This window comes from Talpa occidentalis, unplaced genomic scaffold (assembly GCF_014898055.3).
Source record: "Talpa occidentalis isolate TD23 unplaced genomic scaffold, MPIMG_talOcc4v2.1 talOcc4.11, whole genome shotgun sequence".
Classification (NCBI taxonomy): Eukaryota; Metazoa; Chordata; class Mammalia; order Eulipotyphla; family Talpidae; genus Talpa; species Talpa occidentalis.
In genome coordinates this window covers 44,231,340-44,245,185 of record NW_023601104.1, presented here as the reverse complement: position 1 = coordinate 44,245,185, position 13,846 = coordinate 44,231,340, and the positions used below count along the sequence as shown (strand labels likewise).

Below are 13,846 nucleotides of genomic sequence, written 5' to 3'. Positions count from 1 at the left end.
ACAACTTAAGAAACTTAGCTTTTCATAGACCTGAATCTTCAATATATAAAACACATAAATTTGAATTACCAAATGTATTACTCTTATTTCTGCTCCTAGTGCCTATATTTAAGCATTGTTGTACCAATAGGTAATGTATTAGGTACTTGAAAGATTTCGTATGAATTCAAACCCAAATATTTTATGAACTTTTAATACCATTATTTTGATTTTATGTACCTGTTTAATAAAGAAATACTTTTTTCTGAGAAGTAAGTACATGTTGGGATGCTAAAAAGATGAATTTAACACCAGGCTGCAGTGAGGGTCAGAATAATATGAAAAACTAATCATTACATTTTATTGCCTTCAGGTGTTTCTATAAAATATAAAAATGGGTTATGGGATCTATGTACTATACTGAGCCAATTGTGTTTTAATCATATGTGACTACATTTTATTCACTAGATATAACAAATACTAGTAATAATGTCTTTATCAATTATTCATGAATTTCAGATTTCCTAAACTTTTTAAACTTTTAACTCTAATATTCTATGTTATGAACATGGCAAAAAAAATTTTATAAAGCAATGTTAATTCATTTATCTAAGAAATATTTATTGTGCACCTGTTATGTGCCAGGGATTGCTCTAGGCTTTGGGAAAGCTATAGCACGAACCAGAAACAGGCTGAACTTACTATCACTGTCCTACTAAAGCTTGCATTCTAGTAGAAAAGTTAAAAGAAATAAAAAATGTCAGGTAGTGGTGGTGTTATGATAAAGGAGGATCAAGGTAAATGAATTAATTGGTAGAATTTCAGTAGTGATTTAAAAGATTCTAAGAAAAAATAAGTTCCAGAACTCCAGGTCAATTATTATTTGGCATAGATGATTAAGGTCCATGAGATGATCTTCAACAAAACAAGGATTAAAATGATCAAATCTGAACATAAAAACTCAGTAAAGAAAAAAAAAAATAAGATTCTGTACCTGGTATGAGTTCCTAAGGCCTGTGAATGTTAAGAATTGCTCTGAAGTAATTTTCTTCCAGAAAAACCATATACAAAAAATACCAGTTTTATTTTAGGAATTTTGTTTATTAAGATAGACTGTGAGGTAAGTCAGCAGCAGTTCAGCATGATGTTTTTCAATTTAAACCCATATAAAATTCACATAAAATGAACCTAGAGGGATTATTATAAGTGCAATAAGCCAGATGCAGAGAAAAAAGTATCACATATGTTAAATATTTTTTAAATAAAGTTAATTTAAAACTTCATTAAAGTTTTTTGTAAAAGTTATAAAAAGCTTTATTTAAAATAAAGTTAATTTCATAGAAATAGAGAAAATGGTGGTTGTCAGGGACTGGAGGTAATGGGAAATGGAGTGATATAAATTAAGGGATATAAGCTTTCAGTTAAAGAAATATGTTCTGAGTATCTAATGCATAACATGGTATGCTACTGTATACTTGAAAATTGTTGGCAGTAGATCTTTAGTATTTTTACCACATTTTATAAAAAAGTTAATTATGTGAGGTGATACATTTATCTCAACCTTAATAATCATTTTAGTGTGTATGTATATTAAATCATCATATTGTATATTTTAAGTACATAGTTATATTTGTAAATTACTGCTAAATAAAGTTTTTCAAAATGTTTAAAAAGAGTATGCTCTGGGAAAGTTGGGTCCATATATCTTCATCTATGCTTTACAGGTTTCTAACCCCAAGTCCTTTCATAAGTGTCCAGTATTTGTTGTATCAATGAATGAATGACATGCTCAGAACAGCTCAGGATTTCTTTCTATGCTAGAATCCTAAGATCCCTTTTGAGACAATTAGTAAAGAAAGCAAAAAGATGGTAAAAGAGGAATGTTATGTATTCATTCTATTTGGTTCAGTTGAACATTGCTGATTAAGTTACAATTCTACATTTTACATTATTTTATTGGCATTTTTGTATCATCCTTTTACATAACTGTTTTGGGGAAAATGCAAAGTTAGAAGCAAAGTTTTCTGAAAGTTAATCGTCTGTCTACAGGTACTACTGAACGAGTGTGCTTGATCCAGGGAACAGTTGAAGCACTGAATGCAGTTCATGGATTCATTGCAGAAAAAATACGAGAAATGCCCCAAAATGTGGCCAAGACAGAACCAGTCAGCATTCTACAACCCCAGACCACCGTTAATCCAGATCGCATCAAACAAGTGAGTGTTTAGTTGGAAAATCAAAGAGAAATATCTACAGCATAGTGTGAATTCTTTATGAAAGAAACCTTAAAGTGTTAGCATATAAAGTATTTTTCCCCCAAACTACACTTAGAAGAGTTCACATTTATTTTTTTAAAGACATCATGGTCTCTTCTTTAGGTTGATCAGTTGATTTATTGATTGAATTATTCATTTTTTAGTGTTACACTGAGGAGCAATAATGTGACTCATTTCTTTTGTGATTACCCTTTTAAAAATATAGACACAGATTTTGATTATAGTAATTTAATCTACTTACAATTTATATCACTTTTTAAATAAAGTATAGAAATTGAAATGAAACTATATCTTCAAAATTTCTAACACTATATTTTCAGTAATATTTATAGACTTCAGTATAGTTTTTATGCATATACTCCTGTTTTGTTAATTTGTCATGTTCAACACTTTTTATCAACAAATATGTATAAAAGCAACTTTTTGTACCTAGCAGTCCTTTGTTACAAATCAGCTATTTATGTTCTGTATAACTTGTGTAGTATTTATATATGTCATGAAGGGCCAATGTTCATTTTTATGTGTGGGATTTCTGTAACAAAACCTTTACTTGGGAAAAGATGATGTGAGTTTTTAAGTTTTGATAATGACTGACATGATGTAGGGGAAAAAAATGACATTCTTTAATGTTAAGTAAGGTGAATTCTTCCTCAGTAACTCCTTTAAATCCTCAGATTTACTTCTTTTTGTTTATTGTTTCTGCATTTGCCCTTTTATAAATAGCTTCTTAATTTGTGGTTATATTATCAATAGCCTATGCCTTCTAAAAAATGTATTATTCTTCATTCACAAAATATTTAATTTGAAGAATATTTATGTTCATTGTAATAAACTTGAAATGTAGCTCAAAATATTATTAATTTCATGTTTCTGAATTGAAACAATATTTATAGTATACAATGTTATGTTTTAATTTTATCAATACATAGATGACTGAGGCTGACTAAATATAAATGAAGAAATTAGTAATTAGATAATATATTTTCAAATTATAGGCTAACTTCTTATTCTATTAATTATTATTTTAGAAAATCCTTCCATGTTTAAGTCATGAGTAGGGAGTTATTATTCCATTATAAAATTGTTGATTTTATACTCTTTATCAGTGTCAAAATGGTTTAGTTTGTGTTCCTTCATAACTTTTCAAGAAATATCTTTTAATTTATATATGGCAGAATATAAATATTTTAAAGGTCTAAACTACTATATATTTTTTCCTTCCCAGTGATTTACAGCTTTCAAAGGCTTATTTCATTTTTTGTTAGGTGAATACACAGAACAGTTTAAAGACTAATTATCATGATAGTAATAATATAGCTTTATCCATATTTTAAAGCTATGAGTTAATTAAAAGATTTTGGGTTAAAATTACCTGGCACCAAAGTATATGGGTCTGTTGCCTTTCTGCTTACTCCAGCCTACTACTTTTCCTTTTCCTGTTGTAACTTATGTGAGAAAGTAAGAAATTCTACGAGTATGGGTGTGAACATTTGTTTTGAAGCGAGATACAGAGTGCAGATCAAGTAGTATGATACCATTGAAAGTATATTCAGGACAATGATATGAGTGAATTTTTATTACTTTTATAATGATAAATATCTAATACCATCAAATAATGGTCTATGAATTATCTTTAAAATTCCAGCTTGCCCTAAGGCAGTAAGAGATTCATTGGCTATTGTATATCCAATGCCAGTGTAGATCCATGAAAATTAGAATTTAAAAATGTTTAGGTTATTTTTATTTGCCTTAATCAGATAATCTTATTTAAATTCAAGATGACAGTTATGGAATCATGATTCCATTTACTTTTGTATATTTGCATTCATTTGTAAGTCTTGTAGATATGTATGGAATTAAAAGTACTGCTTTTTAATATATCTGTGAAATCAATATATGTGAAATAGCATCATTTATAAAAAGACTTATCAAAAAATACACAAATATAGTAGGCAATATTTTTACACTTAGACACTTTCTCTATAAATATAAAATTTGAAAAATTACATGTGAAATCTGGAAGAGAGATCAAATATATTTTCAAGAAATACATCAGCAGAATTTTATATATTCTGTATTTAAAATTCTCTAGCTTTCTAGTCGTCTTGTTTTATCAGGTTAATATTTTATGCTAGATCATTCTTTAAATAATAAGTCAAATATATAAAATTAAAGTACCCCAATTTTATTTGTGAGGAAATCATGCTGGTTATCCAGTATAGGATAATGATGTCTAAAATAAATCACTGTATGCTAGAATAGACAAAAATATTTTTCATATGATATTTACATGTTTTAGATTTTAATACTTAGAATAATAATAATCTCTTAAAATGGTAGTCTTCCCCTTAACTAATGAGATAATATTTATAATTGCTTTGAGCTTCAGTCTTGAAGTTAATTTTTAAAATAATTTCTTTAAAACATTTTTTTAGAATGTTCATAGTTAAGATTGTACAAAGAATAAAATTAGAGTTGTAAAAAATGCTGGAGCCAGAAAATGTAACTTCTGCATATAAATGTATTCATGTTGAATATGAAATTACAGATTTTATTAAGTTTATTATTATATATCCATTTTTATTTATGTTTGATAACTTTAGCAAAGTTTTACTTGCTAAAAAAGTATAATTTATGTGTAACTTGAATTAAAGCAGGAAGTTAGATAGTTTTAAACAAAACTTGCTTTAAAAGTTACAACTTTATGCCATATATCATGGACTTCATAAAATATTCTATTCTGAGTTATGTGATCTAGATACAGCTGGGAATTGCTGTAACTGCTCATTGCATCTGGTTTGTAAATATTCTGCCCAAATGAAATCTACTATATTGACCAAATGGGAGTTTTAAAATACAATGTCTTAGGAAAGTAATACGTATTGGTTTTGAAAGTCTTTCACATGGAAGAATGGTGAAATCTGGCATGACAGTCTTTCATCGAACTTCAGATATTAGATGTAAACAATTCACTTCTTTATTCTCAAATGTTTTTTTAATTTAAAACATATATTTATTTGCTAATAGCTAGGGATTCCAGTATTTAAAGATTTAACCTATTGATGATAATAATTGAAATATATTGAACAATCAAAATATTATGTAGCCTCTATTCTATAACCTTAATAGCAGGAGACTTAACATCATGAGGTACATAATACCATTGTGTTATTTTATAGATCAGTATACTGAGAAACAGACATGCATGCATTAAGAGCCAGTAAATCAAAATTAAATACATTAATTGAAACATAGAACATACTATTATTTGCAGGACATACAGATAACAAAGACTGTGATCAATTAATTTGCCCTATTTGCCTGAAAGCTCTGAATTAATTCCTGAGCACTTCTTTACCAGGATTATTTGGTATACTTATTTCCATTTGTACCTTTTTATATTTTGAATTTTGTGCTTTTTTGGAGCATTTCTTCTTATTGTAAGTTCCTCAAACCCCCCTCGGGTTTGTCTTTTATATGTAATTAAACAATATAATTCCAGAACATAGCAGAAGCCACAAATCAGTAATATAGTTAACATTTATTAACTTCCTTTGTCTATTACATATTTTTGACAGTTTTTTCTCTTTTTAACTCAAATGCATTTTTAAGAAAAACTATCCAATTTATAGTTAATTAAGAATAAAGTGGGGGCCTCCCCGGTGGCGCAGCGGTTGAGCGCTGGGTTGCGAAGCTGCCTGCAGCCTCTGCAGCCGGTTCGATCCCCGGCTGCTCCCCGGCCACCGGAGGAGGGTCCCACATGGCGCGCAGACCTCTCCTGCCGCCCGCTGCTCCCCTCAGCAGTGTACTTCGGTCCTTCTGCCTGCTCTGCTCCCCGCTCTGGCTCTGGTGAATTCTCTCACCCTCCTGCGCTTCTGACTGTACCCAGTGCATGTATAAACCAAACAAACCAACAAATAATAAATAAAATAAATAAGACATGCCTCTAGAAAATTAAAAAAAAAAAAAAAAAAAAAAAAAAAAAATAAAGTGGGTATATAGAATTTTAAAATTATCTTGCATTTTAAAAATCAAATTAAGGTTATCAAAATCCTATTTAGCCCAAAGATTTTACTTTCATCATGAAAAATTGGCAACAATTGCACATCGCTTGTTCATTATTGATACATTCAATGATGAATTTATTAAATGCTTTCTTAGTGAATTGCAAAATATACTAAATTATAGCTCTAGCTTACTCTAAATCTAGTTTGTAGGAGAGCATTAATGCTTGAAATAATTTAAAAAACTGCATTTGCATACCCAAACTACAATATAAATAGTATACTATAAAAGTTCAGAGAAATATTAAAAAAATATAGGCTGCATTGACATTTGGTTTTATAAAAATAGGTGAAAATTTGAACTGAACCTGGGAGATTAAAAATAGGAATTGCTTAATCAGAGATGAAAGAAAAAAGCTTGTTTTAAGCAGGAGAAACAGTGTGGTTTGAGGAGAAATATAGTTGTTGAATTTAAAACTCTCAACAGAATTGGAACATTTGCATTGAAATGTTTAGAGGAAATTAATGTCAAATAAGTAGTGTGGGACTCGATAAAGGAGAGTCTAGGATGTCTGACCCAGGGGCATTTGATAGACTATGTATTCTTCATAATATTTTCCAAAAGACTTCTCTGGAAGGTAATTTTGTAAATGGGGAGGTACCTGTGTATTTTGTAATCCAGACAGACTCTGGTATTTATAGGTATAGCTATTGGTAAGAAAAGAAAACTATAACAATTAGCTGAGGGATTTACTATGCAGATCTTTATATTTGAAGTTTTGTAAAATAATATTTTCTAAAACTTCTTTTATGTAACACTCACAAATCCAGGGAATATTAATCTTTGCTAGGAAAACAAAAGTTTTGTGGATCAAGAATGAAGGATCAGTAATAATCTTAGTATATGGATATAGTGATATAAACGGTACTTTTTCTGTTTCTGTGCTGGCCATTGTGCTATGCACTTTACATTTATAATTGCATTTAATTCATCTGAGAAATCCTATGAGGCAGTACAACAGAGAGAGTCCATGTTATACTTGTGGAAGCTGGTGCTTGGAGAAACTTGAATAACTTACCCAAAGAAATGTAATTGATAATTGATCTTAACAATGGGCTGTATTTATGACCTACAGCTTTGCTATTGAAACAAAATCCAGTACATTTCTCTCTTCTGGGAATTTCAAAGTTTTGAATAAGCGTCTCCAAGAAGAGAACGTCATTTAAAATGGAATGTCTTGGTCAATGTGAAGTTGGGTGACTAGGCAATATTTTAAGAATAAGATGATGAACACTTTCTCTCTTTTGGTTATGAAAGTTGAGACAAATGCATGAAATTAAAATATATTTCAAAGTAAAATCTGTAAGATTTTGAAGCTGATTGATTAGTTCCAAAATGATGAGGAAAAATTAAAAAAATATTGTATGTGATTTTGAACCTGGCAGAATAGTAATGTCTAGAAAGCAGTTAGTGAATTTTAGCCAGATGCCTATTTGGATAATATTTTTCCTTGTTTGTTTCAGGCAAGTTGTGTAAATTGTAAGTAATGTTTTCTTTTCTTCAAGTAGCCTTTATTTGAAGCATAGTTGAAGACTCTGAAAGTGAAAATACATAGCAGTGGAGGTGATAATTTCACATATGAAAGATAAAAGAAGCAAGTGAGCTAATGAGGCAGTTAAAAGTAAAACTCAGTCAGAGGCACTATGTAGTGTACTTTTTAAGAGCATAGGACCTGCAGACAGGAGCCAGGGTTCAAATGCTGGCTATTTAACATAGCAGCTATGTAACTTTAGATTGGTTTGCTTTTCTTTAACTCAGCCTCTTTACCTATAGCTTGAAAATAGTAATAATTATTTTATATACACATTGTATGCAATGACATTAACTGGATAGAACTGCCTGGTTCTTAGTAAGTAGTTTTTGTTAATTATAAAGATAGAAAATACATCAGTAATTTCCCCTGTGAGAAAACAAGAGGAGAGGAAACTGTAAGGACAGATACTAAAAAGGGGATCAAATACCCAGAGAAAACTATGAGAATAAATAACAATTTTTTTTAACTAGGAATTCCTTAGAACTTTTAAAGTTAGTTTCAGTCACATGGTAGGAGCAAAGTATTATTTCCCAGTATTTCCTGAGATAAAGAGGCCGGTTAGGTAAAAAGAAAAGAACAGGAGTGAAGTATGGAAACCACTGATTTGAAAATATTGATATACAAAGGAAAAAATAAAAGATCAAAAAAGAGACTCAAATAAACTGTACTCAAGAAGGAATGGCTTATATTATTGAAAAGGGGTTTGAAAAGGCAGAGAAATTAGAGATGCCAAATACAGATGAGATGATTAAGAGACTCAGGAGTCATGGAAAGGATATACTATAGAGTGCTAAAGTTCTTGCTCATGAAAAGTAAGAGTTCCCAATTTTTTCCACAATGAAAAGGATGAGAAGATAAAAAAAAAATGTGGTTTGGAAAACTGAACAAATTATAGTTAATTGTAGTAGAAAAGGAAACTCATTTTGGAAAATCATGATTTTACATTGAAAGAAAGATAAAATATTTTTGATTGAATGAAGATAAGGATGAAGGTGTATAATAGCAATTGTTAGGAAAATAAACTGAAGAATAAGAATAAATTGTGAAAGATCTGTTAAAGTTGGACAACATGAGTTAATCAGGGCTGAGTGGTTCCAGATAGTTCATACATTGGAAGAAGAGAGGGATACTTGTCAGGATGAAAATCTAAGGTGACAGTTATGTAATTAGTTATCTCATCCATTTTTTATTGAACAGTATACAGATTTAATAGTACTCACAGTTTCGGAAAAGTGTTTGCTAATAATGTTACTTAATTCTAGTGATAGATTCCAAATTACAATTAAGTTTGGACAGCTATCAAGAACCTCTTATGTGTATAGGTACAGTGGGAACTAAAATTACAATGAGTCATTGCTGTTCTTATTATACCTATACATATAAGGTTCTTAATAGCCTGTTACTATAGATTTGCCTGAAAGTAAAATGCATTTGTTATAGAGTTTATTTATAATAATATTATCTGGTCCAACAAACTGTCACTTGTCTTATTCCAAAAGACTAGATTTATCTATGTTTAACTAAATGCCTAAATTTAAATCTTATTCAATTTGTCTAACTAAATTTAAATGTATTATTTTTGAACTCATTTTATATTATATACTAATATAAATCTATGTGTAATATACACAAATAATATATATTTCATATTTATATTCTAAAATACCTATTATTTTAAAATTATGAAATACATCAAATTTCCTGAAATAAGTAACTCAGCCTTCAGTGTTTAAAACAAAATCCTTAAAGAGTCATTCATGTAAATAAAAATACATATTTTTCTATTTGAAAGGTAAGGTTGTGCTGAAAAATGAAGCATCAACATAATTACTATTTGATAAATGTAAAAGAATTTTCAGAAGAGTTTTTATCCTTTGTGTTATTTATAATAAAACTTTTAGTATATTATCGCTTCTTTTACATCTTCATGATGCATTTCAGAAATTTTCTAAAGTAATTTTAATTTGAAACTACTAAACTTAAGTCTGCATAGTAAATAGGAGTAAACATTTTGTTTATAAAATATTAAGGAAACAAACATTATATGTTTATATTGCATAGAAATGTTTCTCATGGATTTTTCTGTTCTGGTCATCTGTCTGGTTGAGGACAACCGTCAAAGCTGTTTCATTAATCTAAATGTAGAACTTTCAAAATAGATCAATAGGTTTACATTGCTCTAAACATTATTTTCATTGATCTAGAACAATTTTAAAGAAAATTTTTAAATTTTTTAAGGAAAAAATTGAAATGCCTACTTTCTGAACTCATCTTGTTATAAGTTCACTTTGGAAAGGGAGAAGATCGTGTTTAAAATATCTATATGAATAATAACTAGAAAACTTACCACATATTTATTTCATTACATATTTATTATTTAAACCAAGAAATATATTTATACACAATTTACTTTTATTTCTCAACAATCTTATACCTTGAGGCCCAAACTAACATAATTTTACCTGTTAGTTCATATAAACTAACTTCTTATCAGATTAGGATGATTAATAACCAAAACCAGTATTTCCTATATATGCCAAGTAAAAAGAAAGATATTAAATAAATGGACAGAAGATAATATTAATCTAAGTGACCTCATAGCTAATCAATGAGATTAGTACAGAATGTATGTACTCTCAGGAATTCTGTGCAATAATACTAATAATCAGAGGTGGGAAATTAGATCCTTTACTATTCAGTTTACAGTATATATAATACCTTAAGTCAACAGTATATGTCCCTACATATTATCACATAGCAGAGAAAACATTAGGGCAGTTTTTAATGAGTGAAGATGAAAAGTGGCAGGGATTTATTACTAAGAGCAAAAGCAGAAAACAAAGGATTTGAGGGCTTTTTCTTCTTTATGAATCTATCTCCCTCTCCTCCCTTTCCAAATCAGATTTAATGAAAATCTTGTTGAAACTAAACATTAAGTGTAGTCTTGTCAAAATATCTTAGGTTTTAACTTAAGAAGAGCCAGGAATGACTTGTGGAGCTGGGCTGTTTACTTAAACAGGATCTGGTGTTAAAACCAATGTTACTTTGTGACGAGAAAGCAGTGAGCTAAGCAGGAGACTATGAATTTCTTACTCTTTCTTTTACCCTTAACTGCTTTATTATACCCAAATTAGAACTTTGGAAATATTGAATGCATAAATGTGATTTTATTAAATATTTTTATTTCATATACTTTTTTGACACTGCTGAACCTTTAAAGTTATGCTTTTGCTCATATATGAGTAATTTTATGGATATATATTAATTTAAAACGTAACATCCATATGGAATTATATCTATACTATAAAACTGTCCCATTTTACCTAGTAAGAATTTACCTATTGAGGATGTTGCTTAAGCAATGTTATATGCTGAATAAAGATATACCTTTTTAAAAAGAAAAAAATTAACATTTTGCACTTTAAAGTTACTCTATTAGACATGAGAAGTTTTTAAATTTCCTCAATGAACTGTTCAACAAGTTTGCAAGTTTATTATGGTCTCATATATATAACATGTATATGTATTTCAAAATGAAGTGAACAATAAATATGATTCCTAATATTTTTTGTGCTTATTTTCAACACAGGCTGATGATGCTACAACATATTATACCCTTCATCTATATTAAAATTTTAGTGTTTAGTATAAATTAAAAAAATATAATGGCAATTTGTTAAAATGCTACTAGTTACCTGTTTATTAATATGAAGTTAATGTTTACATTTTCAGACTGGCTCTAAGTTTATTAAAAATTAATATTTTAGAAGATAATGTGATGTTAAGAATTCAGAGCTGCAAATTTAATTGCTTTTAAGTATGGATCCCTAAATTCATGTGGAATCAACTTGTTGGTGATGTTCAACATATTAAGTAGGTGGATACTTTTATGCCAAAGTAAACTTCATTTCACCACTTCTTCCAATCCCCGACTGTATTCATTGATAGGAAAATGACCTTTTAAGTTTTAATCATTAAATATGTTGAATTTTTTGTTTGACATCTCTTTCCCCCCCGCCCCCAAGGAAAAAAGAGGGAAAGAAAAGAGACTACTATTCATGAATATGGTCAGGATACCTTTAATACTCATGTGAATTTTTATCAGTCACCATCATGATTTCAAGTCATGAATTTATTTTTACATGCTTATGCATGCATATTTACATGCATTAGTTACTTAATTGATCTTAAATTCCATTAAATTTGAATGACTAGGAAAACAATTTGTTCATAGGATTTTGTTCTCGTTATATTACATTTTATTTTGTTTTGTTTTGTTTAAATAATCAGTTTAAGGCTTATAAAGGTTGATTTGCTCCTGAACTGCTTTGTTCCCAGACATTGCCATCTTCCCCAACTACCACCAAGTCCTCTCCATCTGATCCCATGACCACCTCCAGAGCTAATCAGGTACAGTATCATCCTGTCATCTACACCATACTTTTCACGAGTGATTGCCTGCACACTGGAGAAAAAGATAATGGTGGGTTAAGGATGTATTCGTTCATTCACATATGTGCACCATGATCAGATTCCAAATAACCTGAGAAAGCAGTACCAGTTATTCCTGAAATTTTATATGCATTTTTAATTTGAGATAAGACTATATTCATGTGGTAGACTATTAGAACTTTGCATTGTCCCCTTAAAATTATGATGACTTTATGGAGCTCTGAGGGTTATTAATTGAGTTGGTCTTTAAAATTTTCCATATTGTTTCTTCATAGGATTCTTGGTATGTCGTATATGTAAAAAAGTCAATGTATAAATATGACTTATTGAGCAAAGGTATAGCTTTAAAAGTGAGTGCATTTTTATTTGTTTTTTATTTCAGATTTGCCTTACTATGTAAACAATTTAAACTTTTAATGAAAAGCATTTCTGGCAATCTTAAAGTACTGAAATTTGGTATTTGTGATCATTTTCATGCTGTTTGACAATTCAGGAAATGGTATTTTCTTAGAATTTAATACTAGCAATTTCTTTACTAAACGGGCAAACTTGGAAATTTGCAAATATATTTTATTAGATTGATTTGAAGATTGTTTTGGAACTAAATATTTGTAGGTCATTCTTCAAAATGTAGTTATTTTTGGCACATTTAAGGAAATCATCTAAATATTTTATGTAATTCAGATCCATACTGTACTAACTTGACAAATGTTATAAATTATATTCATTAAAATGATTAAACACATTTTCATTTTGTCTGAGTTGAGCTTCATTTAGGTGAGAAACGTTATTTTCTTTGATATTTCCACTTTTTTACTGATACAGGGCCTAATGGGATTATTTAAATACTGAACTAAAGCTTGTCTTTTTAACATTTTTCATACAGTTGACTAATTATCAACTTGGAACTGTATTTGCTAAATATGTTAAATGGCTTTTGCATATGATCTAACACAAGGCTCCTTGAATTAGTTTGCTCATTTATTGATTCTCATATTTTGGCAACCTCAGAAAAAATTTTAAAATCATAACTGGAAGCAAAACTAATATTTAGTATGCTATTCTATTTTAGGAACTTTAATTTCCATTTTATGTGATAGCTAGCCCTTAGACAAAAGTCTTTTTTAGCCTCCAATGAATTGTTTTAAAAAGTATCCATGTCTAGTGATGTGTCCCAGTACTTCTTGAAGAAAATGGAACTACATAAAATGACAGCCAAACTTATATTATTGATGTACACAGTAGCAAAAGTGAATATATACATTTTACTCCATATACTATTTCTTATCTGATGTAGAAAGCAATAGCTAAAACAACTGACTGTATATTTTTAATAGTCTTTCATACTTCATCACTCTTTTCCAAACAAAAATAAGACAAATGAATAACAGCAATAAAAACAAAACTAAGAATTTTTCTCTATGTAAAAATTCCTGCAGCTAAAAAGTAATGATATCTCAATAATTTTGTCTTTGAAGTTAAATTTATATTTTCTCTCACTAATTTTATTCTAACATGTGAATTTTTATAAAATGACTTT

The 13,846-nt window shown here is 29.1% G+C and overlaps 1 protein-coding gene across 3 annotated transcripts in view; it reads left to right on the top strand.

Annotated features, from left to right (window-relative positions):
• Positions 1 to 13,846, top strand: part of NOVA1 (NOVA alternative splicing regulator 1) — a 149,805-nt gene that overhangs the window by 102,719 nt on the left and 33,240 nt on the right. For all 3 annotated transcript variants that reach the window (XM_054689557.1, XM_054689560.1, XM_054689564.1), the window contains 2 exons: positions 2,029 to 2,195; positions 12,193 to 12,264. In XM_054689557.1, coding sequence (XP_054545532.1) covers positions 2,029 to 2,195; positions 12,193 to 12,264 — 239 coding nt within the window. The remainder of the gene's footprint in view (positions 1 to 2,028; positions 2,196 to 12,192; positions 12,265 to 13,846) is intronic.